General features: G+C 46.5%; 1 protein-coding gene across 1 annotated transcript in view; it reads left to right on the forward strand.

Moving 5' to 3' along the window:
- COG7 (component of oligomeric golgi complex 7) overlaps positions 1 to 25234 on the forward strand; it is a 219679-nt gene that overhangs the window by 43989 nt on the left and 150456 nt on the right. The window contains exon 6 of the mRNA XM_078664791.1: positions 596 to 678. Within this exon, the coding sequence (XP_078520917.1) occupies positions 596 to 678 (83 nt within the window). The remainder of the gene's footprint in view (positions 1 to 595; positions 679 to 25234) is intronic.

The raw sequence follows: 25234 nt of genomic DNA on the forward strand, positions 1-25234 counted from the left end.
AGTAGGTGTATCGGAGAGCCTGTGGAGGTAAGTCTGCTAAGAAACTCGTGGGCAGGGCCACTGGAATTATGGGGCAGGAGAGGGCCAAGTTCAGCGGCAAAGCTGAGTAAATTATGCGGCAAAAAAGCCAAATTGTGCGTGTAATGGGGAACCTGGTCTGATAGTATACCTTAATTATTTTGCCATTTTTACAATCGTTAACACAGTCTGGGCATTGCTCGCACCTCATTAGTACCAGTTTAACACCAAATGTATCCATAAACCGCCGAAAGATGATTACTACGTTTTTAGTATTTTAATAATTTTTTTTTTTTTTATCTGCAGATCATGTAGCACATGATGGGTTGTGTGGCAAATGCGGCAAATCTATTAATGCGAAAGACGCCACGTCACGCACTCGCATAATTTCACTGCCCATCCTTTTGGGACACCATACCTCTGTTTTCTTTGCTGATTTACCGTAGCAAAGTGCTTGGAATGTACCGCGGCCTCCTGGTATGCCAGCAGGTGGCGCTCCTAGACCGTGAATTCACAACATCCTGTTCGAATATTTCATGTTTTGCGGAAGACTGTCATCTTCTCTTTTTTGTTTCAGATCAGGCCAAAGTGTTCGTGAGAGTGTTCACCGAGATTGACCGCCTCCCGCAGCTGTTCGCCTATTACTACAAGTGCCATAAGGTATGTTGTGCCCGGCGGGAGGTGGCGGGCAGTGGTGGCCCTGCGAGAGGGGGCGCTCAGTAAGGCTAGAGATGGGAAGCACGAGGAGGTAAGGGCCTGGCTTGGCTCCAAGAGCCCAAGAAATGTTCGGCATGTAAATCGTGCAACCGACAACTTTAAAAAAACAAGCATTTGAAATGCAATCGGTCTCGCCTTTGGGACCTTATATGTATTTAGCTATGCAGCACATTAGCCTGGGTGCTGAAACATCTACTGTTCTTTATCATGGAGGGAAAGTAGGCACCAAACTGTGTGACACTCAGGCGGGCAACCAGAGCCAAATTTCGGGGGGAGCTGAAAAATATTTCAGGGGGGTGGCTAATTCTTCCAACCATAGACAGAGTGGCTGTAAGAAGGGGTGAACGCACAACAAAAGCCTCATTTGCAAAGACCTGTTAAGTACTCGGGTGCAGCTGCAATTAGATGCTCGCCAGCCCGCGAAGCTGTCGCAGCCCGGGCTGACACAAACAACAGGGGGGGACGGGGGGGGGGGGCAGGGGGGGTTAATTGGGGGCTGAAGCCCCGTGAGCCCAATGGATGTGGCGCGCCTGGTGACGCGCCAGGTATAGGAACACATGGAAAGAAATATTGCCTTTCAGTGGGAAAGGGTACAATCCAAAGCTCTGTATTTAATATAAAACCATGGCCTTCGGTGGTCATATCACTGAAAATGCAAGATTTGAAAAAAAATATTATTGTCCACGGGTGCTCGTGAAAGATAATTTCTATGGACTGGAATCTAGAGCATGCTAAAGTGATTCTGGTATTTTATTGACCTCTGCTGGCCGTTTTCTATCACAATAGTTAAATGGAGGCAGTTGCCGTAAAAGAAAATAAATAAATAAAGTCCCTCAGCAGAAAGCAATTCTGGTATTTTAATGACCTCGCTGGTCGTTTTTTATTAAGACAGTTAAATAGAGGCAGTTGAACAGAAAAAAGAGCCCCTAAGTGTAAGCAGACAAGTCCTAGGGCTGATCTCCAGAGCCCACAAAGTACATACACATATAAGTATATACTAAAGTATATAGTAAAGTATATATAATAAAGTATATACAAGAGGTCTCGAATGCTCTAACTAAAAAAGATAGTCTCATCAAAATTCAAAGAAGTGTATTTATTTAGCACGTGGAAGGGTTTCACCCTAGGATGTCATATTGCATAACTGCAGGGCTTTAAGTGAAATGAAAAAACTGGGGGAGGGGTCTCATAAAGGGCCGTGGCCAATGTAATTAAGGGCGTGGCTTAAAGCACATAAGCTACAAATCTGTGCCTAGCATCATAGTGTGTCGCCCGACTTGTATTTTGTTTTTTCTGTCATTGTATCCATATATGATACAATATGTAACATCTTACCTACAACAAGTCAGGACTATTGGCTTTGTCAATGGTTGTTAGTTGCATAAGATTAATAAGCTGCAACTATGGCTTATTGTATATAATATTGAAAAAGCTTCCACTTAAAGCCCTGGTGACACCACAACAATGTTGCTGCTCCAGAGTTTCAAAAAGAGAAGGGAAATCCAGAGAGAAAATGACTCTCTTTAAAGAATTTCCCTTCCCCAAGAACGCTCACCTGGCCTGACATAATGCCGTAACTCCACTAGTGATAAGTGAGTAGTGTGAGCAGCGCATATCGATCTGCCTGCTGTCACTGCAGTCCAGAAAAACATGGACTGCCTGTGCCAGTGAACAAAACAGAGCCCCATAGAGACCCGTTTCGAGGCCCCCTTTAAAAAACTGCCCTGCTCAGACCCGGTGAGATCGGACCCAGTTAAAGCCCTGCATAAATGCATTGGGCAGAATTTATTAAAAATGATAGTTTTTAAACATGAACTTGGAAACATTCTTGGCCACCGCTGCCCCGCTCTGGCTACAGTCGCATCAGTCTACTGAAAGGCACGTCAAGTGTCACACATATGCTAAGAGGCCTAGATTCTTATTATAAATGGAGCTCCAGACTTGTTACCGTTTTGCATAACGCCTCTGTTGGACTTGGTCCTTTTCCCCTAATAATGTCCGCCCCCCTAATTTAAGGATGTCTCCCCCATGGTAAAGGTTATTGTATAGGCCATGTGTGGTGTGAGACGCCATGGTAATATGAAAATGTAATGCAATGGTGTGCGCACCTGTGATAACCCCATTATAGAAATGTACCCTGTTGGAATGCTGTATTCAAAATGGATGCCATGGCTGCGCGTTGTACCACCTGACTGCAGTAGGTTAGCGGTCTAGATGTTAGGTACCCAGCCACCCCAGCATTTGAAGGGAAAGCCTGGCACCCAGGGTGCTCTACTCCTCCCCCTGAGCCAGTTTAAACCAGTTCGCCTGAGAATTCTAGAAGGCTCTGGCACTGCCTGGAAGGTGGGGTGAGGGGGATATAAATAAGGGGGATGTGCCACCATGTGCTGAGACAGAGCAGGGACAGGAACGTGAGGGGACCTGCTGCCAGGGGATATCGCCACTTGGGCCTGTGTGCTGGACCCTGCACCCATCTAGAACCCCTCTACTGTCCCCAGGGCTTGTGAAGCCCCACTTCAGGAGTTCAGGCTGCCGTGTAGGAGGAGGGCCACGCTACAGTGGAGGATGGTGAATGCCAACTGCCCTGTCTTGATGAGCTCCCACTAACTGATGACCTGGCCCAGTAGTGCCTACTGCTCTGCCACCCGGCCCCCTGAATAAGGAGGGCCTCCCTAGTTCCCTGAGGTTGGTGGGACCTGGCTCGATGCAAGCGCTACACCTGAAAGCGCCTGAAGAGGAATGCGCTATATTGGGACTAGACCCCCTACCCCCAGGAGTTGAGAAGCGTTACCCTGGGGCCCCTGGGGCTTGCTGCTGGGGCTGTCTGCCCCCTAATCGCCACAATCCTAAAGCGCTGTGCCTAGAAGAAGCGTTGTGTGCCTGGAAGCGCTGTGTGCCTAGAAGGAGCGCGGTGGCTGCTTAGCGCTGCAATTTCCTAGCGCTGAACCACTCAAGGCTGCTACCGCCGGATGCCCCAAGGCCATGTTGGGCCCTGCTACAAAGTGCCGTGAGCTGTAGGCGCTATCCAGCCTCGAAGCACAGGGTCGCCAGAAGGAGAAGCGAGGAAGAGGGCGCGTACCCCGCATATAGCAGCCTTTAGCGGGTGCCTACCCCGTGTTCTGAATAATTTATGAGCGGGTGCCCACCTTGCAGAATTGCCGCCTAAACTCACCGCTGCGGCCCGGGGATCTCGGGAGAAGCGCCGCGAAGTCCCTGGCCAAGAGGAAGTCCGCCGTCCAGTCGGAGGAGGTCGGGAGCCTACCCCGCCTCCCCGTGAGCGCCGTGGGCAGGAATCCTGGTTGGTCACCGCCGCAGCCCCACGCCTGAGTAGGGAGATCTCCCCTGCATCCTGCATCTACGCTGCAGCCCCTGACCCCGCAGAGGGCCGCCGTGGCATCAAAGAGGCCCGCACCCGGCAGAGGAAGCCGAACTCGACCTTCCCCACGTGACGGGGGCGCCGGCGCGTCATCGGCCGCACCACCTTCTTTGCCGCTCTGCGATTGGCGGTTGTTGTCACACCTACGGAGGCCGCGCTCGGATTGGCCCCGAGCGCCACACCCCCTTTCCAGCCGTGTCCCGGGCGGAAGGAGGCTTATAGGGGCCCGGGACCCGCTCTGCTATTGGCGCGGGGCTCCCTGGAGAGCGTGAGCCCCGCCAACCAACCCCCGCTGCGCCCCTAAGCAGAATTAGAGCACAAAGGCCTCACCAGGGGGCCGACAACACAAGAACCGCCCTCCCCGCGGGAGTCAACAGCTGGGCTGGTAGGCCCTGGTTAAACCCCTGATGGGCCAGACCGAGGAACTCAGTAAGTGGGGAATTGTCTGGCCCAACGCTGGACTGGGCCGGAGACTGTAGTTGGGACCGGCTAGCCCAGATTACACCCGTGGTGACCCTAACTAGTACTGGCAGGGCTGGGAATAGGAGGGGGAGGAGTGACTGAGGCCCCCCTGGACTGTGCCAGTGCCCGCATTAGGTGCTTGGGGACCCATGCAATGCTGTTGTATTGGCCCTGCTGAGGTCGCTTGTGGATATTAGGCCTACCCCATGAATGTTGCCTAACATTTTGATGCTATGCTTACGCTTCCCAAAAGTGTTGCCTCTTTTGTAGGGGTGTAGAGGGGACCGTCACTGGGACCTCTTGTTACATGAGAAATGTGGCCTGAATTTTAAGGGAATGTTGTGACCTGAGCCTACTGTTATGCACTTGATGCCAATGGCCACTTGATGATGCATCCTAATGTTCTAGGCCCTGTGTTATGACCTGCACCAGGTGTCTGATGCCCCTTGCTAAGGTGATTACGCTAAGGTTATGCCAAGAATTAATGCCTACGTTTTTCCTGCAATATTGACCCTGATGTGCCTTGTTAAATGATAACGGCTTTGTTTTATTTCAGCCCTGGAAACTAACAGACTTACCTTTTTATTCTTTTTCCCATTACCCCTGTAAATAATCCCCCCTGGTATACATTGCCCTGGTGCCAGTTGGTGCCCCATTGTGATTACTGTGTTTCAGTTCTGCATCTTTAGTACAATACAAAAGTTATTCTTTTTCCAACCAGAACTGATGTTGTGTCTCTTTTTGTGGTGTGCCTGGTGTGTCGTCTGTGGGTACTGCGTGGATGCTTCACACATGTCCTCAGGAGTTTGGCCTGCCCGCTCTGCTCCATGCTAACCCCCGTAGAATTGGCTACCCCATTTCTAACAGCCTTTTCTTCAGTTCTCGCTGCATGAGGGTACAGTATGGTGGCAGGAAGAAGCCATGTGAAAGCTCGGCTCGATGGCCCGAGAAGACCTGGATCTGAGCCGGAGCCAGGCATCTGGTTTGAGCCTAACTCGATCTTTCAGTGGTCCGCCCTAGGAGCACCCTTTATGACTCCAGGATGGCGGACATGTTCAGAGGTGTCGCATAACTCCATTCCATGAGTACTGTCAGACGTTTTAAGGCATGGGCAAAGTGGGCTCAGCCCCAGGGCCCCAGCCTTTAAAGGAAACACATGGTTTCAAATACCGTTTTCCTTTAATTTATCGTTATTTATATTTATTGTATGAGTCTATTGCAGACATTTTGCAGAGAAATGTTGTGTTTGTTTCATGCAACATCCATAAATAAGTTTATTTTAAATTAAAACGGGACCTCACATATTTCTATGTGTCAGTGATTATTTGCAGCAATATTTGTGAGCTGCTGCTGTTACAATATTGAAAACACAGGTCACTATCCCTAATATTAGATGTAAACACATTTAGAATTTGGACCGTTGTGCATGTGTACTGTCAGTTACCTGGCCAAAGAGGACATGAATGAGCTGAAACTGGATCATAAGTTCAAAGCTGTTCGGAACAGGCACCCCCAAAATATGTTTGGCCCAAGAACCCCAAAATCATTAAGATGTCCCTGAGTCAGGCGTACAACACCCATTGGGCTCAAAGGGCTTCAGCCCCCCCCCCCGTCGTGTGTGTCAGCCCGGGCTGAGACAGCTTCCCGGGCATGCACACAGTTTTTAAGGTTATCGCAGACTAACCTGAGTACTTCACAGGTCTTTAAAATACCATTGACGTGTTGAGGAGGCATTGTTGTGTTTTCACTCCTTCATCTCCACTCTGCCTATAGCTGGAAAATTAGCCCCCTCCCCTTGAAATTTTCAGTAGCCCCCCGCCCCGAAATTTGGCTCTAATTGCGCCTCTACCCTGAGTACTGTCAGCGGAAATGGTAAAGAGGCCCAGCTGGCCCTGGGCCTTTATCTTGGTGCTATCTCTCACCCTGCCACCAATGTCCCCATGCCTGTCAATCATCACTATGATTAGCCCTCTAATTCTTTACCCATGACACACCTTCCTTGTATGTGTTGTGCGTTCAGTGTGTCGAGCTCTGGGGGTTGTCCTATCCTAGCTCCTGTCTGTACGTGTAACTGACTGTGCCACATTCTCTCCCTCTCTGTGGATGTCTGCACCCTCTTCTCTCTCTCCCGCCCCCCCTTTATATTTTTTTCTTGCATAATTAGAAAGTCAAGATATCCAAAGCTAAAAACAGGGACATGCAGGCGACATAGAAAAGGAACGTGCATCTGCCCCGATTTAGAGACGAGCATTTGCAATGCAATAGGTCTCGCATTTGCGAGAGTTTAAGCTATTGGCGTTGCAAATGACAATGCCATTTATGTATATGTTTTGATAAATAACCATAAATAAAATACATTTTCATGTCCAATACCAACAGCTGAAATCCTCGCAAATGCGAGACCTATTGCATTCCAAATGCTTGTTATTAATGGGGCATGCGCTTCAGATGCTTCATGTACACCTAAAAAAGAGAGTAAATACTTTATACAGTAAGCTGACTCGCTTCATTTCTCCACTAGATGGCAATGTTGGCTCTAGGTAAAGACACAACTTTTTAGGTCTCTCTGAGGCAGCGCATGCGCGTGGGCTATTCGCTTTATGTGATACTTGCTACCATAGAAATAGTGCATTTTGTGCACTACTTAGAAGGGCCTCGTTTTATTTACCTCGGGAGGATTAAAAATGCAACAAACCCCACATGTAAAGCAATCTGGCTCTCTGGTATAGCGCTGTACTGTCCTCGGGCACAGTACGCAACTATATAACAAAGGCGCCAAAGAAGGTCAGGGAGAGTGCAATTAATTTGCTGATCCTCATGTAAAGCTCTCTGATACCTCCGGGTCTAGCCAGCGCTATATAAAACTCTGCAACTAAACTAAACTAAACTAAACTAAAACAAGCTCTGTCCGTGTAAAGCCCATGCAAGGAGAGCAGGAGATGCGCCGCTCCAGATGCGGCTTTCATGGCAACTCGCCTTTCCAGCAAAAATAAAGTTCCCCTAAAAAAAAAAAAACGTCGTTCGTAGTTCAGTGCGAAAATATTTATTGACACAAATAAACTTTAAAACTAACCCTGTAATATAGTTAAAACCTAGGAGTGGCCCATTCATTAGAATTTTATGTCCGAAATATGCACGGTCCGTGCGTGGTCGCCACTTTTCAAAAGTGAACACCTAAAAATTACTAACTTTAACCAGAAAATGAGCTTTGCAAATGAGACCTGCCTGGCCGGTCAGGAAAGCCCGTGGTATTTTGGAAGGGGTGACGAGCAGGGTAGTTGGGGTGATGAGGCGGACGAGGGAATGAAGACGTGTTGAGAGGGGAGGGAAGGAAGGACAAAGGTTAAAAGGGCACGTGTGACCAGAGGAGGAAGATCAGGGTGAGCAGGAAGAAAGTGGAGCTGAGAATTTGAGGCGGGGGCAGAAGGAACAACACCATGGATGAAGGACGTGGTTTAGAGCCATAAATGTAGGCATCATTGCCAGATTCCGTGGGGATATAGACACACGTGGAAGGAAGGAAGATTGACAATATTATACTGGGATGAGCATATTGCTTTGCTCAAGTAAAGGAAATAGAGTTAACCTGGGTTCAGCTTCAGCATGAAACCTCTGCATCAATTATAAAATGATGAGACTGTGAAGGTACTATAACGAGTCTCTTTGTAGTTACATCAAAGGCAGTGGAGGGTGGAACTGCTGCAGAGTAAAAAAAAAATGTCACCCTGAGGTTGAGGGCAAAAATGGAGAGCCCAGTAGAGACCCGTCTCAGCACCTGGTTTTTAGAACCGGTGCTGAGCACCAGCATGACCCGACCCACTTAAAGCTTTGCCTGTTGACAATGTTGTGTACGTGACAATTCCAATAGCTTAAACACTCGCAAATGCGACACCGATTGCATTGCAAATGCTTGTTTAATATGGTTGTTCAGTTGTACATAATGCCTTCTAGGTCATATATAAGGTAACAAAAATGGTTCTGACACTTTTTTATTATAACTTTTCAGCATGCTGCACAGCAGCCACACTTCTCTACAGCACAGCTTGATAACATTGGCAAAGTTAATAGCTCCGCTAAACACTTATAAGGCCCCAAAGGCGAGACCGATTGGCTATGCCAATGCTTGTTATAAATGTGAATGAGTTGCGGCTAATAAAAGACCATTTGATTTTTTTAAAAGTCTTTTTACTATAACTCTTAGGCCACTTCAAAACATCTTTACACCTGCTCTGTTGTAATCAACAGCACCTGCCGACCTATAAAAGGGAAATTGCTTTTTTTTGTTTTGACTCACCCCACGTTGTAATCATTTACGCTCCCCTTTTGCAGAGCTTTACATATTATGTAGTTGTGTGCTCCTGTCAGCCCTTTCCTTTAGACACACGGCTGTGTTTAAAATGAGTTGGGTGAGCTGCACACAATAAAACATGCAGCCACCATGATTTAATGTAAAAAAACACAAAAAAACAAGTTGGACAAACTGTGCGGCTCATCCCGCGAGTGGTCTCATTGTGAAAGTGAAAGCGTGCTGCGAATACAAAAAAAATGGCCACTATTGCCAAAGCTGGCGTCCCACCAGTGCTCTTTAGATTATTTTAGCAGAGTTCTCCCCAAGAGCTAATGCTAACGATACAGTAAGGACACATGTAAAAGGTCCAATCTTGATTGGAAGTTACAAAAGAAGACAGGGAGGTACTAAGGAGGGACTAATAAGCCTATTAACAAATCAAAAGCCAACATTTACAAAGGACACAGCAGCCAATTGAAAAGAAGGGCACAGAGTGGGCGGAGCTTCAATTCCGTATCTGAATATAGCATGCCTCGCAGAGCAGCGCATGCGCTGCCCAGTCTCGACTGGAGAGTACTACAATGTTGCAGCCAAAATAGAAGACGAGCTACAACATTCCAGCGACATAGGACTATAGCTTGGCTGTCAACAAAGACTACAGTTTCAAAGAACACACTGGCCTTCTGCCAGATGTCATGTAGAGTCAACTTAATCCGACCCTCCAGGATTTCGCGATTTCGCGGTTTGCCGCGAAATCAGCACTTTTGTAAAAATGCCTCAATTTTAACAAAATTGCCCGCGAAATTTGGATGCGGCTGGTTCCTGTCAGATGTAGCATGACAGACAAAAAGAAGATGGACTGGGCTGTGGTCCCATGTAGTTACCCATGTAGTTACCAATGTCTGAGATTAACTCAAGCATTTCATCAATCACTTTTTTTTGCATTTCTCATGCATTAGGGGAGAAGGTTTAGGTCAGGACGGCCAAATTAATTGTAAAATGTTAGGGTAATCACTTGCTATATTTAAGGGTACATTTTAGATTTATTGTATGCAAATGTATTTCATGCTGGTATTCTGAAAATCTGACATGCACTGGCATGCTGTATCTTCTGATGGACACCCTCAGCTTAGGCAGATGAGCATGAATGGCTAAAGGAGACTCTAGGAACACTGATTCTGTGTGCTACAGCTAGATCATATCATGCATCCTGTTATTATAGCACGAAGACCTATTTAAAAGATATATTTTACGTTGCTGCAGAGCGCATTTTATGATTTTTATGATTATGATTTTGCTATCAGGTGCAATCCTCTTGAAAGGGTTTGGTTGTAAGATTGTCCATTATTAATGCCACGTGGTCTTTTTCTGAGGCAATCCAATTGATTTGATTATGTTCAAGTGACAACAGTGAATGAAGGGGGTTGGGCATATGGAAGACTACCATACACTAGAGAAGGGTAACCCTATATGATGCGTGAATGTTAGATGTATCCTAAGCAAGTGGGTGGATAGCACCCAGGTAAATTAGTGCCCGCACCACATTTGCTGGGATCTGTATCTTATTTCCAGATATGTATTGAACTATCTGCTGATAATTCCATATATTATATATAGAAATATATATATTATAGGGTCCTCATCCACAGGTACCGTTTGTGGCTTGCTTCATCATATGACCCTATGCAGATAGATCCATACATGGAAATAAGATACAGATCCCAGCCAATGTGGTGGGGGCACTAATTTACCTGGGTGATATCCGCCCCCTCACTTGAGATACATCTAACATTCACGCGTCATATAGAGTTACTCCTTTCTAGTGTATGATTGCAATTTTCGGAAGCTGAGGGTCCACCCTTTAATGTTCTTACTCCTTCCAAAGTTAAACGGTTATATGGAAGACTAGCCAGGTGGTTAGAAATTCCGCGATTTTTGGGCCTGCAGTTGAAAATACTTGCAAAGCAGGAGGTGTGTCAATGGAAATAGTTCTTTAATGGCAAGGATGTGATTTCCATCACTTAACATATTGGAAGCTTTTTTATTTATCTATTAATTTTGGAGCTTGCAACCGAATAGAGTAAATGTTAATTTTGAAAAAAACATGACCATGAGGTGTTTTATACTACAGTGTAGATATGCAACTTTCCAACAATAACTTGAAAATATACAGCTTTTATTTGTCTCTGATAAGCCCTCCATCCTCTTCTCATGAGGACAAGGAACCCTGGTATAAGATGATACTGTGAACAACAAACAGTCCTAGCCAGGTGAACATTGCCCCTCTTGCGCGTGTTGTCGTGTAGGCCCACGCACAATGAAAACATGCCTCTGACCTCCACAAGTGCTGTGCTCACAAGCAAGCTGCAAACATTCACAGAGGAATCAAGAAAACACAGACATAGTTTCACTGAGGCACAGGGAGTGAACTTTAATGCCTTTTGTCCCTGGGATGACATCACAGGAAGTGACCTAACATGACTGGAGCAGGATGATACCATAGGAAATAACCTAACGCAACTATTGGCCATGATTACATAATCGGAAGGAAATAAGAAAATGTTGCATTGAGTTTAACTACTAGTTATTGTTCAACTCTCTCAGAAGCAAGCATTGGAGTGGCAAGGGAGGATTAATCAGTCGCAATTTCAAACCCTAAATACACCCTAAGGTATCTCTCCTCTCAGCCTTTTTAGTCTCCTTAGGATGGCTCACCCATTTTCAGTGTTGCACTCATATCTGTGCACACCATTAGAGTTGGAATAAGAAAAACTTATTTTTTCTTATTTTGGCCTACTTTTTGATTTTGCACTTCACCCATACAGTGTCAATATATTTGCTTTACTACTGTGCTAACTCATCTGGGGCCGGGGTAGCTGGACTGAAAAGTCTAGTCTAAAAATTCAGCGCTGATTCTGTATTTTTTTTAAATAAGGATATTTATTACTGCTAGCGGTGTGTGGCATTGTGACTGACTGCATTCTGCCCAATTACTAGGAGTCTGCATCTAATAGGGGCAAGCAAGAGGCAAAGTAGTTAGTCTTAGGCTGCCGCCACCCACAGATTCCTCCTGCCCTCTAGGATGCAGGTAGCATTTGTGTTGTCGCTGATCGTGGTGCAGTAATTAGCAGAAAGGTCCTTAAGTTGCATCATGTATTTTGCTTGGTGTTAGAACGGAAAACCACACCATAATGTATGAAAGATGTCATATCCAAGATGACAACTGTAGTTCTATTTACATTAAATTTACACACAAAACCCTAGATCTTTCTAGAGGAGGGAACTAGAGGCTATGGGTGTTCAGAGTGAGCCGGCTATGCACACACAAAATGAGGCTACCCTGAATACATTCTCGCTACGGGGCCAACAGAAAGGGGGTCCTCACAGCAGGCAGGTGGGGTGGTGTTTATTTACACTCCTCACCGCCCTGCTGTGCTGTTCTTTTTTACATTCTGAGGCTGAGGGGACTCACTTGGCTGCTGTGGAGCATCGTCCGATTGCGGATCTTCGGCAGCCCAGGTAAGCTGCTGCTTCTGTGTTTGGTGCCCGCCGCGTGCCCAGTGTGCGCGGGCCCAGGGGCACTGTTTTGGGGCCAGCCGCACACTGGGCACGCGGCAGGCCCCGGCTGCTATATTTTTTTTACAAATGTTTCTTGGTGGGCCTGCTGTGTGCCCAGTGTGTGGCAGGCCCTGGGGGGCATTGCTTTTGGGGAATTTATTCATTAACATGTTTATGTCCTATATGTAGCCTTGAAGCCAAACAAAGTGTCTACCTTGTAAATAAACCAAATATAAATAGCTTCATGTTGTTAAATAACTCAAAAATCTAAGAAATCTGTGTTTGTTGTAGGAAAATGGCCAAATAAAATGCCGCTAAATATCCGTATTTGAGCCGCTAAATTTCCATTTTTGGGCCGCTAAATTTTCTAATCCATGCCACTATATCCTGGGGGGTCTGTAATGGTACTCATCTTGTGGACTTCTGAAGGATCGGAGACCGAGTTGTCCCCTCTGTGCAGCAGTGTTCAGCCCATCGAGCTTTCTTAATGATTGGTTTGTCAATATTCTTAATTCTTACCATCAGAACTAATTTATGTATACTGCAAGAGGTCCCCCAATGACAGTTTGCTTTGATAATTTCAGTGAAAACGCCTTGAAGCTGCCAAGAATGGCGTATGGTCCTCTATGACGCAGTATGATAGTGCTTCAAGTTTTGGTGCTGAAGTCAAAAGCATGTGTTATGGTGCCTTTAAGGAACTTTTAATACCACACCCAACACCTATAGCCATCTATACAGGAGTGGTATTTTTAAATGGATTTCTCTGTGGGTTAATGCGCAAGGTCCCAAGATATGTGTTGCCAAGTTCTTAACTCAACAGGACCAACTCCGCGTCTGACTTTTTAATTTAGAGATTTATAAAATGACTAACTGGGAATAGGGCGACACTCTGCTTTGCTTTGTTTTCAGATATTTGGGGATTTTGCACTTTATGAATGATCAGTAATTATTATTGTACAATGAGACACAAAGTGGTGGCCCTTCCTAGAGCACTGAGTGCTGGCAAATACATGATCGACCTAAAGTCAGAAAACATCAAAAAACACGAATTAAAGCAGAGATTCATAAATTAACTGGAATATTTCCCACTTCTGTAAATAATGCTGGCTGTCTTTTAGATGTCCATATTTCACAGTTTTTTTGATTCAAGGAGTGTTGGCGTTCCACTGGCTCTTCCATCAGAAGTAAAAGTTGTGTGTGTGTGTGTGTGTGTGTGTGTGTGTATGTGTGTATATATAAAATATATACATATATATATATGTATATATATATATATATATATATATATATATATGTATATATATATATATATGTGTGTGTGTGTGTGTGTGTGTATACATATATATACTTCAGTTTTTAACTTAGAATGAGAGTTGGCAGTGGTCCCTTGGACCGGTGCCTAATATCCGACAAACTTTTTGTTAACATTATCTCTCAAAGGGGTTTTATGTCTCAATCATTTATGACCAGATTTCAGTTGCAAAACATTGACTACACACTACACTCCAATTCGGGATTTAGAATGGTCACCCACAACACGCCACTTCCAAATACCAGATCGGTATGCGGTCGCAATCCCATTTTGGGGGTCTGTAAAGGTTTACTGATTCCTAAAATGGGATTAGTACATATTAAAGAAAGCATTTTTGCAGTCACAGGCTCCGAAGCAGAGTGCTGACAAGTTTTAGAAATGCTAGACCCTAGGTTTGGAAAGTACATGACTGATGACATAGATATGCTATGACTGAAAAGTGCTGAAAAAGAGGCCTGGCAGCAGAAAGTGGCCTTTTGTATAGTGAAAAAACATGTTCTGGAGCTTCACGATTTCAATTCAAAGAGGTACATCAAGAACCAGGTGTGCAGTGGCACTAGGGGGCAGGGGTCTGAGGAGGCATGAGGCAACCAGTTAGGCCTAGAACTAGAGGGCACACTTTCCTAGCTTGCATTTCAGCAAATGGTATCCTTACTAGCTACGTTCTGGGATATAGAGGAGGTGCAGGCATCAAGTGCAAGGACAGTCCATGCGCACTGCGGCCTGAACCTGCAGAGCCCTGCTGCTGCTCCCTCGTCCCGGCCCCTCTGATCTCCCCCCGGGTGGGAACTGACATCCTTTCCTCATCTGCAAGAGCACGGGCATAGAGTTGAAGTTCTCCCTGCCCATGTGGGCAGGTAACAGCAGTGTCCTGGGACATGGGATCCCCAGGACACTGCTGCCACCAGGCTCCCGGATGGGGGCCACTAGATGGCTAATGGAGGGGGGCCCCAAACCCCTTCCCTCCAAATAAACTTCAGCAACAGGGTATGCAGTCCCTAGGGCCTTCAGAAGACTCAGGAATGGTTTGCTGCACAACCCTTTCTCTTTAGCAAAAAGAAAACTGCCCCAGGGATGGGGTCAACAGGGCCTTCAGAAAGTTCGGAGAGGGAGTCCACCACGCGCTCTCCTCCTAATTAAAATACAATAGGCACTGGAGAATAGGTCCTGGGGCCCTTTCATGGCTCCCGGAAGTGGGGCTCAAGCCCCCACCCCAAAAAATAAACTTTTTGCACTGAGAATGGGATTCCTAAGGCCTTGAGAAGGCTGAGTGGCAGGGGTGTGCACGCCCCCACCCCATTAAAAAAAAAAAGCAAACCGTTAATATGAAGTGAGCGGAGTAGCCGCTCATTTCACATTCACTGGTCCAATTGGAGAGTGCCCCATAATGCCATGCAAGCGCTATTTCTAAATATATATATCATTTTGATGCTGGTGGTGCCACCATGAGGGACTTGGGTACCAGTAGCTTTTTTTAATATTTTGAGGGGCAGAGGGGAGCACAGCTATTTGAGAGCTATTGGCTTTGCTAATGTCTTTTAGCCATGTTGTACAGTAGAGTGGCTGCTGTTCAGTATGGCAACATTTTAGTGGTGTTGCGTACAACGGAGTGGCATAGAGTGAATTGGCTTAGAAGGGAGGAGCATAGAGTGGGATAGAGTAGAGTGGCATAGAGTGGAGTGGAATCAAGTGGCGTGGAATTGAGTGGTGTGGGGAAGCATAGAGTGGTAAAGAGTAGAATGGTATATAGTGCTCTACACCATTCCGCTCTACTCTACCCCACATGGAGTGGTGTAGAGTGGAGTGGTAGAATAGGACTGTGCAACATAGAGAGGTGTAGTGTGGCGTAGAGAAGTCCAGTTGTGGGTGTAAGTAACTAAAGCGTCAAAGGAGACTGCAGATAGGGTGAAACAACATAAATAAGACCATGTTCTGTGTTAAAAGTAGGATACAATATATTACACATCGAGGAATAATACTGAAATGTTTATAACATTTTTTTCAAACGGTGTGTTTCAAAAACACGAGGAATAGCATATGTAATTTGTGCATGAAATGAAGGGAAGCCTACGGGACCTAAGCAATAAAAAGATTGTAAGAGAGTGACAAGGAAAACAACTAATGGTATGCTGTGGGCAGGTTGTAGGCCCACTGAATTGTAAACAAGAGGCGGGACCTAAAAAGACTCAAAGACATGTTCATGTTATTGTAATGCTTTATTGAAATTTTTTGTGACAATTACTAATATTATCAGAGTAGTTATGTATATTCACAAACTGTAAAGTTGAGAAATGTAAACTACTCTGTAAATGTGTAATAATGTAATTTTGGAGGCTAATAATTTAGTTTGTATCCTTAGTTTTAGTCATAGGAGCAGCACATGTACAGCAAAGAGTAGTACAAACCATTGGGCCTTAATTGAAGCACAAGCATGCACCATCAAAGGTGAGGATGCATTAGGAACAGTTAAGGCAAAGTGATATGCAATATGATTTACCTTTTTGTAATAAAACACATTTTTAAAAGGTGCACCTGTCATTAAAATTTGTATTTTTGTTTTTTGTTATTATTTGTGAATTAAAAAAAAAAAAACATTTTCAATAATGATTCAGTGAGGACACCACAGAAACCAAAAGATAAAGATCTGCTGCATTAAGGATATGGTTAAGTGTGTGGGCCGCAGCATAATTGGAAAAACAAAAGATATTCCTAGTAGTACCACTGAGTTTCTTCCAAAAAGCTTGAGAATATAATTAAAATAAAGACAAAAATTGAAGCACTGGATCAATCTTCCAAGATTACCATCGGTGATTCATCTAGTTTGGAAGTGTGTAATACACTGAGAGAATCTCATGGAAACCCGCTTTGTCTGTCCTGACTGTTGCATAGGTACTAGGACCCTTCTGAATTAAGAACGCAACCTCTTGGCCTCCACATTTGTGATGGTCCACACCACATTAGTGCTCCTCTGGCAACATGTACCTGAGCATGTTTGGGGAAGTTCAACCGTGTAAAAACAGTTGTCGAGGTTTATTCATTGGGAATAACCTGTAGGTTATTCCATTTCTTGCCAGTGTATTTTTTTTTACACCTTACAACTTTTGAGTCCTTGGAGGAAACCTGGGGGGTGGTCGTCTGCTGACCCCCACTAAATCATTACTAGAATCCGGGGACCCCAGCTTAATCATTATTGGAATCTGAGGAGCCCCACTGAGGGGATCCAGGGCTAAGCAATTTTGAGGATTTGAACTGCAAAACAATACACACAAATATGGAAACACGTAGGCATCCAACAAATACACAAATTATATTTTTTTGTATTTAATTCACAAACCAATATTTTAGTTCTAATGGTAAAGTTGGAGCTCTTCTAAACTCAATTGAGACCGCCCATTGTACTTATTACATTCTGTTTGACTGCTCCCTTTAATCAATCTGAGGATATTAACTTAATTTTTAACCTTCAATTTAAAATTCCTTCACATTTATCGAACACTTTATTACATTTTGCTTCTTTATTCATGTACACCGTATTCAAATGTTGATATTGTTTAATTTTCTGAGAGTTGTTGACCCCCTCAGTAGATGTTGCCCCCTGGCAGGGGCACAACTAAACCCGAAGTTCGGGTGGCGGGGGGGGGGGGGGCTAACAGTGGTGGCTGCTATGGCTTGCGGCTGTTGTTGTGGGGGCGGGCGCAAAGGGTCGCGGTGTAGGGGGGGGTCCGAGAGGGGAAAAAAATGAATAAATAAAAACATACCTTTCCGCCGGCCGGGTCCCACGTCTCTGGTCCTGCTCCCCTGCTTCCGATTTCAGGAACAAGAAGAAGGCAGCCAGGCTCCCTACTTTAAGCCAGCCAATCACAACGCTGCAATGCAGCGTTGGGATTGGTCTGAACGCTTTGACATGGCGCTCAGCCAGGGGCTGTAGGGGTGGGAATGTTCTCCATGCAGACTGTAATGTAGCCTGCATTGAGAAGGGGAGAGTGTGCATGACTGTTTGGGGGGCCCGGGAGGGCCCCCCAAGGTGTATACCCACACCTTGGGTGTGGGTATAACACTCCTCCCTGAGCAGAGCAGCGCCGCCCACGCTCAAAGTAAACATACTATGATAATAACCTAAAGTTATTATCTATTTTTTTTTTTTTTTTTTTTTTAAAACCTTTATTGTGTAACAAAGCATACAGGTACGGGCCTACAACCATCCTGGCCGGCCTCAAAATCAGTTTGTAACTCAAACGCCACAATAGAACCGCTCAGCAGTCTCCAGAGAAGAAGCAGCCGGTATTCGAAATGACACATATGGAGAAAGTGACCGTCAAGTCCAGGATAAATCAGGTTAATTTTAAAGTTTATAAATAAAAAAGGATCAGTCGCCATGCAATCCGCAGCAAGCATAGAGGGGGCAATGAACACAGCTGATTATCAACGATGCTAAGAGTCACAATAGGAGGATCAGCTGAAAAATACGCATATCAGGATAAAAAACATGTAGTCACAATACGTACTGGTCATCACCCACCCCATTAACGTGGAACATCCTAACCAATGTTACCAGGAACACTAACAACAGAAACAATAAGCGAACGCTACACTTGAGCACCATACTGACCCGAAAGAAGAAAGAAGAAAAGAAAGAACCAAGAAAAAGAAGAGAAAAAACGAGGCCCATAGAAACGAAGACAAAACAAAAAACCCCACCCCCAACCCCCCACCCAGCACACATGCAGAGACTACGGCCTGCCCCCCCCCCCAGCAGTGTGCCTGTCGCCCGAGAACAGAACCCGAAATTTAGGTACAGAGGAGAGAAAGGAAAAGAAAAAAGGTTATATAATACCGGAGGAGGGCTATCCCAATAGGCTCCCGGTCTCTCCTTCCATGAATGTAGTCTCCGCCCCAGAGGCGACAATAAAAACAACAATCACATAGTACAATATAAACGGGGGTGAAACATTACATATCGCGCTATTAAGTACAGTTTAAGAACTCGCCAACCCGCTGCACCCACCCGCCACACAGACATCAACTATTAAAGTGAACAACTTAGCCCTGGCCCATTCTCATAAATCCCTCGTGGCATGCCCGCAAAGGAGATCTCATCTCGACAGACAAGTGAAGACAAAATGTCCACGCACCGTAGAGGTGCAACTTGTAAGCACAAAATGGACGCCGCCGACCACCGACAAAGTCCCCTCCACCGAAGACTAGCACTCCCAGATCCAAGTCAGGGGACGCATTCCCCAACAGAAGTACCAAGGCGAGGAAAGAGGAAGCAGTCACAGGAGGCAACAATAGCTGGACCAGTGTACGAGTCCTCAGCGGCGCTACTATGGACGGGGCCACCATCAAATATTGGGAAAGGCATCCTTCCGGACAATAGAGACGCACGGGCATTCTGTCACAGGCACCCACACTGCCCGGGATCATCCAGTCCCCTCCGCATCCAAGTACACTCACAGTACCCTCCACAGATGTAGATGAAGGCGATTCCTCGCATAGCCGGGGGCCATCCGGGTGCGTCCGCCCCAGCGTGAGCACAACATCGTCTAGCTTCTCCCCAAGCGCTCGGGAGCCATCCCACCAAGTGGTGTGAAAGTCGTTTAAAGCGGCGAGGATATCACTGCAGGACAGCGCAGGCTGTATTTTCCCCATCACTGGGCTACTCGGTGACTCGCACTCACCCTCGCACAGTACTTCAGTAGGCAGGGTGTTGCACTCCCTCTTATTCAGGCACCCATTAAGCGCGTCCAACTGGTCGAGAGAACCAGTTATTATCATTTTATATTTCCTTTTCACTGCTCGAAAGCAGTGGGGCAATGCTCCTCCGCCGTAGCGGAGGAGCCACCACTGGTCGCTAACTAGCACTGGTCGCACATGTCGCAACATTCTTTTTTGGTGCCCCTCCCCCATTTCCTCCTTCTCCATAAATTCCCTCACTACCACTCAGCAAAAAATGCACCTCATCTCTCTATAGCACCTTTCTGACAAACATTTCATTTTTTATAGTGCTACTCCTAGTTTACTCACACTCGGTTCTGTGATCTGCATGGTACACATTTTTTGTAGCAGGCACATTAACCCTCTGTGCTGTGTGGGTGGCAGGAATACCAATGTGAGTGCACGGTGAGCGATGCAACAGTGTGAGAATAGGGTAAGAGGAGTGAGTGCAGGGTGAGTGAGGTGACAATATGAATTTGGGTGCGGATGTATGTGCAGAGTGGGACAAATGAATGCATGGTTAGTGATGGGCTTGTTTGAGTGACATTGCATTCTGAGCAATGAGGGGGACAGGTGACTGAAGTGTCACATGAGTGCAGGATGAGTAGTGTACTTGTGTGACTGCAGGGAGAGGTACAGAGTGAACAGCGCAAGTGCATTGTGAGTGCAGATTGATCACTGTGAGTGCACGGGGAGTGGGTGAATGGTGTGAGTGCATGGTGATCAGTGTGAGTGGATTGTGATCGCTGTGAGTGCTGGGTGAGCATGTAAGTGAAGGGCAAGAATGAGGAGTATGTCCGGGAATGCACCGTGCATTGAGACAACACTTGAAGTAATTCAGCATGTTATTGATGGCAGCGTAGGGTTTAAAATACAAGTTTAACTATTGCTATTATGGCATTAATAAGGGATCAAGGGGGGGAGGAAATAATGTGCTGATCCTGCAACAAACTTTCAGTCTTATGATTAGGGCTGCCAGCTCATTATTTTGTGTCCCAGATGGTACAAAAATGAACCGTCACATAAAGCTGTATTTTCAGCACTTATCTGTGCATACTTTGAACAGCAAATATGAATAAAAAGCACTTTAAATTGTGTTCTATGGCTGCCTGAATGATCCATGACTGATAATTAAAGGGCAACAAAGATAGAAAAGTCCCATTACAAATGAATACATACTTTTTTATTTATACTATTATTTAGTGTCAAGACGAGGTCTTTGCAGGCTCTTTACACAACATATGGCTGGCATTTGTCTTTTTGGCAACCCTGCTTTATATTCCTTTTCATGAAATGCATTCTCGCACTATGGCAGTAAATGTAAAATACAAATGTAAGGAATAGGCAGAGTGAGGGCCCAGCGGGTACTGGAACCAGAAGAAAAACTAAGCCTCAGTAACCAGTTCACAAAGGTGTATGTAAATATGGAACTGGTCTTTAAAGTCCTGTGAAAAACTCGGGCGTGCTGCAGATGAGACTCCAGACACTGCCCATCCGAAGCCCCCTAAAGCTATTTCAGCCCAGTGGGCGTTGTGCACCTGCCCCTTTGTGTTAAAAACCACTGCCTTGTACCATCAACCCTGGGAGTCCCAAGAGCAGGCAAGCAGGGTGCGCTTCTGCTGCCTGTGCAGACAGCGCGCTGGTTTGTGGTGAATCCCCTCAGTGGAGGCATTCAAGTGGGCAACAATACCTTGACCCCTTTTCTGAAACTGTAAATGATTCAATATCGTGTGTTCTTGAATTATCAAAAATGGAGGACAAAATTCAATAGAGCTGCTAAAAGGGGGCCCTAAAAAATGCAATTGTCTGGGGCCTGAAAAACGCCTGACACGATACTGCCCTCTAGTGCTGAAACCTTTTAGCGTCAGTGCTGGCGCTCAATGTCTGGGCACCATATGCCCGTAGATAACGGTTCATCTCGGACTGCAGGCCTCCTATCCTTCGAGAAACCCAGCGCTGCCTCAAAGCTGTAAGCTCTAGTCTCGTGGGCACAGCTCCCTACAGCGCCAACGTGCTTCTAGCCGCTCTGCAGGCCTGTATCTCTGAGCAGCAAGTGTCTGCCCATCGGATTCATATCAGACGCAGGCCTCGCTCCCTTAGAGAGAGACCCTAGGCTCTCTCTGAGCTGTAGGTCGATACAGCGCCCTGCAGTGATTACAGCGCTTCTAGCCGCTCTGCGGGCCTCAATCTAGGAACAGCACGCGCCGCGCCTGCTGATAGGGGCTCATATCAGACTGCAAGCATCGTATCCTCAGAGACACTGCGGGGTCTCGTCTTACACCTGTGGGTACAGCGCCTAGAGTACTGACGCCCTTCTAGCAGCACTGCCCGTACCGTGATCTCTCTCGGAAATATATATACTGTTTCTGATTGAATCTTGGACGGCTGCGGCGCCTGTGCACAGGCGCCCCGCGGTGCCCCTGAGCTCTCTGTACTGTCCGTGCGGTACTGCACAGTACTGACGCCCTTCGTGCTCCCTGGCGCCCTCGGTCCGTCTCGGAGCAGCCCGCACCGGTCCGAGCTGGATCAGGCGTGACTTTCTCTTTTAAGTGTTTTAGTCACTGGTGACCCATTGTACCGACTGTGTGGCCGCCTGCCCTCTCCCTTGTGCCAGTCTGAGTGCGGCAATAAAAGCCGCTACAAAGCCGGGAAGCGCTATTCTTAGGCGGCCCCTCCCTGTGTCCCTTCTTGTTTTACGTCTTTCTCGGCTCTCCGATAATTACAGAGCAGCCCTGGGCCCTGGCACTGCACGCCGCGGCCTCGCCCCGGTGATGCTCTGATGTCCCCATTCATGTGCACATAGTGTGCGGGGAGAGGCCTCGCCCCTGCGGCCGGGTACCAACCTCACTTCCGGGGGCCCGCCCCTCCAGCGCGGAAGCCGTGAGGACCAGAGGAGAACAAGGGCCGGAGGGTCGGATGTTGTCGGGGTCAGGATGCTGCTGCTGGAGGGGAGAGCGGCATCCCTGACTGTGGCCCCCCAGTGTGATCCACCAGCGTCCGAAGGGGGCACGAAATACGTCCTCGCACCAAAACGAAGGTGCTCCTCGTTGGAAAATCAGATGGTTAAAAAAAAAGTGGCCCACTTTTGCAAATTGGCGACTCTTGTGCTAATGTGAGTGAGTGAGGTGGATGGAGCCTGACAGACGATAGTGGCATAGAATAGGACCGTTCAGGTGCATTATTGAAATCCAGCAGTAGCAGGGCTCGAGTTGGGGTACCACGCGGGTGGACGGCGTCCCCACACTTATTTTACCAGGAGTAAAAGGAGCCACACATTCTCTCTTGGGCCTCTCTGGGGCGAGACCAGAGCTCATTCAGAACGCTGCTGATGCGCTGGCTTCTCTGATGCAATCGCAGCTTAAGGGGTGAGCGAGGGGAGGCAATGAGCCTGATGGTGCAAGCCACCTTTCGTGACGTCACTTCCTGTTGTGACGTCAGCATCCCCCCCCCACTTCTTTTTTTAGGACTTGTGCCCTGAGCAGTAGTAATGCTGCAGTTTAAGAGGAGCTAAGGCGGTGGTTGCTACATCTCAGTGCTCAGGGCCGGCTTTAAGGCAGTGCGACTGGTGCGGCCGCACTGGGCGCTGACCTGTGGAGGAGGGGCGCTGTGTTTAGCAATAACTTATGATTGGAGAGACGAGGGGCACTTTTGCCTGGTGGTAGTGAGAGAGTCCGACGAGGTGGTCATGGTGTTTGGGGGGTGCCAAAAATGATCGTCGCACCGGGTACCACCAGTGCTAAAGCTGGCCCTGTCGATGCTCCATACCCCAGTGCCACTGCCCGTCCTGCTCTGGCCCTGTTCTGCTTTGTAACCATGTGCGGAAGGCAGGTGGAGGTGTGTGACTCAAGGTAGTGACATTTATAATACCAGGCTATCTCACCCAAGGCTGAGCCTTTCATCAACCAAAACCCATGCCCACGCCGGCATCCAGTGGAGCCCCAAAAGTATCCTTAATTATTCATTAATGGTAATTGGGCTGATGCCAGCGGAGCTGAGAAGAGCTTCCCCTTTCCTCTGTAGGGCTTCTTTCCGTATGGGTATTGACAACCATCGCTTCCTAGTGGCCATTGATGCTGGTTACTGCCTGATGGCTGTTGAGGTACTGCCTCGTGGCCATTGATGCTAATTACTGCCTTGTGGCCAATGATGCTGGTTACTGCCTGATGGCTGTTGAGGTATTGCCTCGTGGCCATTGATGCTAATCACTGCCTGAGGCCATTCATGCTCTTCACTGATTACGACCACTGGTGCTCTTCAGTGCCTGGGGCCTTTGAAACGTGATAATGCCGGGTGTCTTTGAAACCCATAAATGCCTGGGCCATCGAAGGTTGTTAACATCTGGTGCTTATGGGGTTCACTGCTCGGGCCCAATGTTGTTGGTAATTACTGCTTTGGGTTCTTGGTGGTTGTTGCTGATTAGGATCATGGATGTTTGTTACTTCCTGGGGCCATTGACTGTCATCTCTGCTTAGGAGCATTTGCTGTTGTTTTTGCCTAAGACCGTTGAACTCCATACTTCTTGTGACCAGTGAGTGCTTAATTTTAGCCGATGGGGGCCACCAGCACTTATTTTTACTTTTATCTCACTGCGAAAGTGAGATAAAGGGGGAAGGAGTGTCTGGTAGGGCATGAAAGAGGCATCAGGTGAATTGTTTCACAGCTTTGCTGTTCGTGCCCTGGCATTTAATTGCACCAGAAACAACAAGAAGGGAACTACCGGTCTATGTACGTCAAGACAAAGAAAGACGAGGACAAGTGATCTCCGAGTCAGAAGCAAACCCACACTCACTGAGGCAAAATAAATCCCATCAGCCCACCACAGTGGCGGGGCATCGTCATCTGGGAATGGTTGTCAATTGTGTGACTGGTGTAGCCCGCACCTATCTAGGGGAACAGCTACACTCCAATCATTACTGGTTATTGCTCCAACCACAATTATATTGTAATCAGTGGTGCTGATGATTTGCAGTGTAATAAAGTGTAATGAAAAAGTGCAAAAAAGGGGTAGTTAAAATTGACTACTAAGACACAAATGACTTTAATACACGCTATCTTAGTGTGAAGATTAAAACCAAATACTGATAGTTTGACAAAATAACTATCTAAAGCAATAGAGAATCGGGTCTACATGTGTCAGCCATGAAGATGTCACTAACCAGGCTTTCTTCAGGACCAGATAGAAATTGCGCTACTGCAAATACTACGAAAAACTGTGCAGAAATTATATTAAACACTAAAATCATTGGTACGATACATCCTACCAGTGTATGTGACTCAAAGTTGAGTATTCACATGATTTATCACAGGAGGTGTAGTTTCTTTCCCAGCTTTATGTGGGAGTACGCCTTTCCTCACCTGGTATCTGCTCAGTGAATGAGGGCCCGTTCTGTCCGTCGGTACCCCACGCTAATTGCACCAGCCACGGGCTTCTGAGCAGAGCTTCGGGCACCGACACTTCTTCATGTACAAATTAAGCCCCTTTGGTATATGTACTGCGCGTGATTATTGGTACTTATGAATAAGCCTCAAAGAAGAAAGTAGAGTAGGACATGATGTGGAACAACTTCAGAGATCTTTAGTAATCATCTGTTAGATGTGTAGTTCATTTTTATTTTTTTGTTTCCTTGAGCATCCTGGTACTTCTAATTGTACTGTTTTTAGGATAATCACAGATTTTGTACCTCCATTTAATGAATTAAACGACACATGAAATTTCTGCATTGCATTTGTGTTTTTTTCTGCTTATGAAAAAATGTGCCACTCGAAGTACCAAAGAGACAAAACGTAA

Source organism: Lissotriton helveticus, chromosome 10 (genome assembly GCF_964261635.1).
Source record: "Lissotriton helveticus chromosome 10, aLisHel1.1, whole genome shotgun sequence".
NCBI lineage: Eukaryota > Metazoa > Chordata > Amphibia > Caudata > Salamandridae > Lissotriton > Lissotriton helveticus.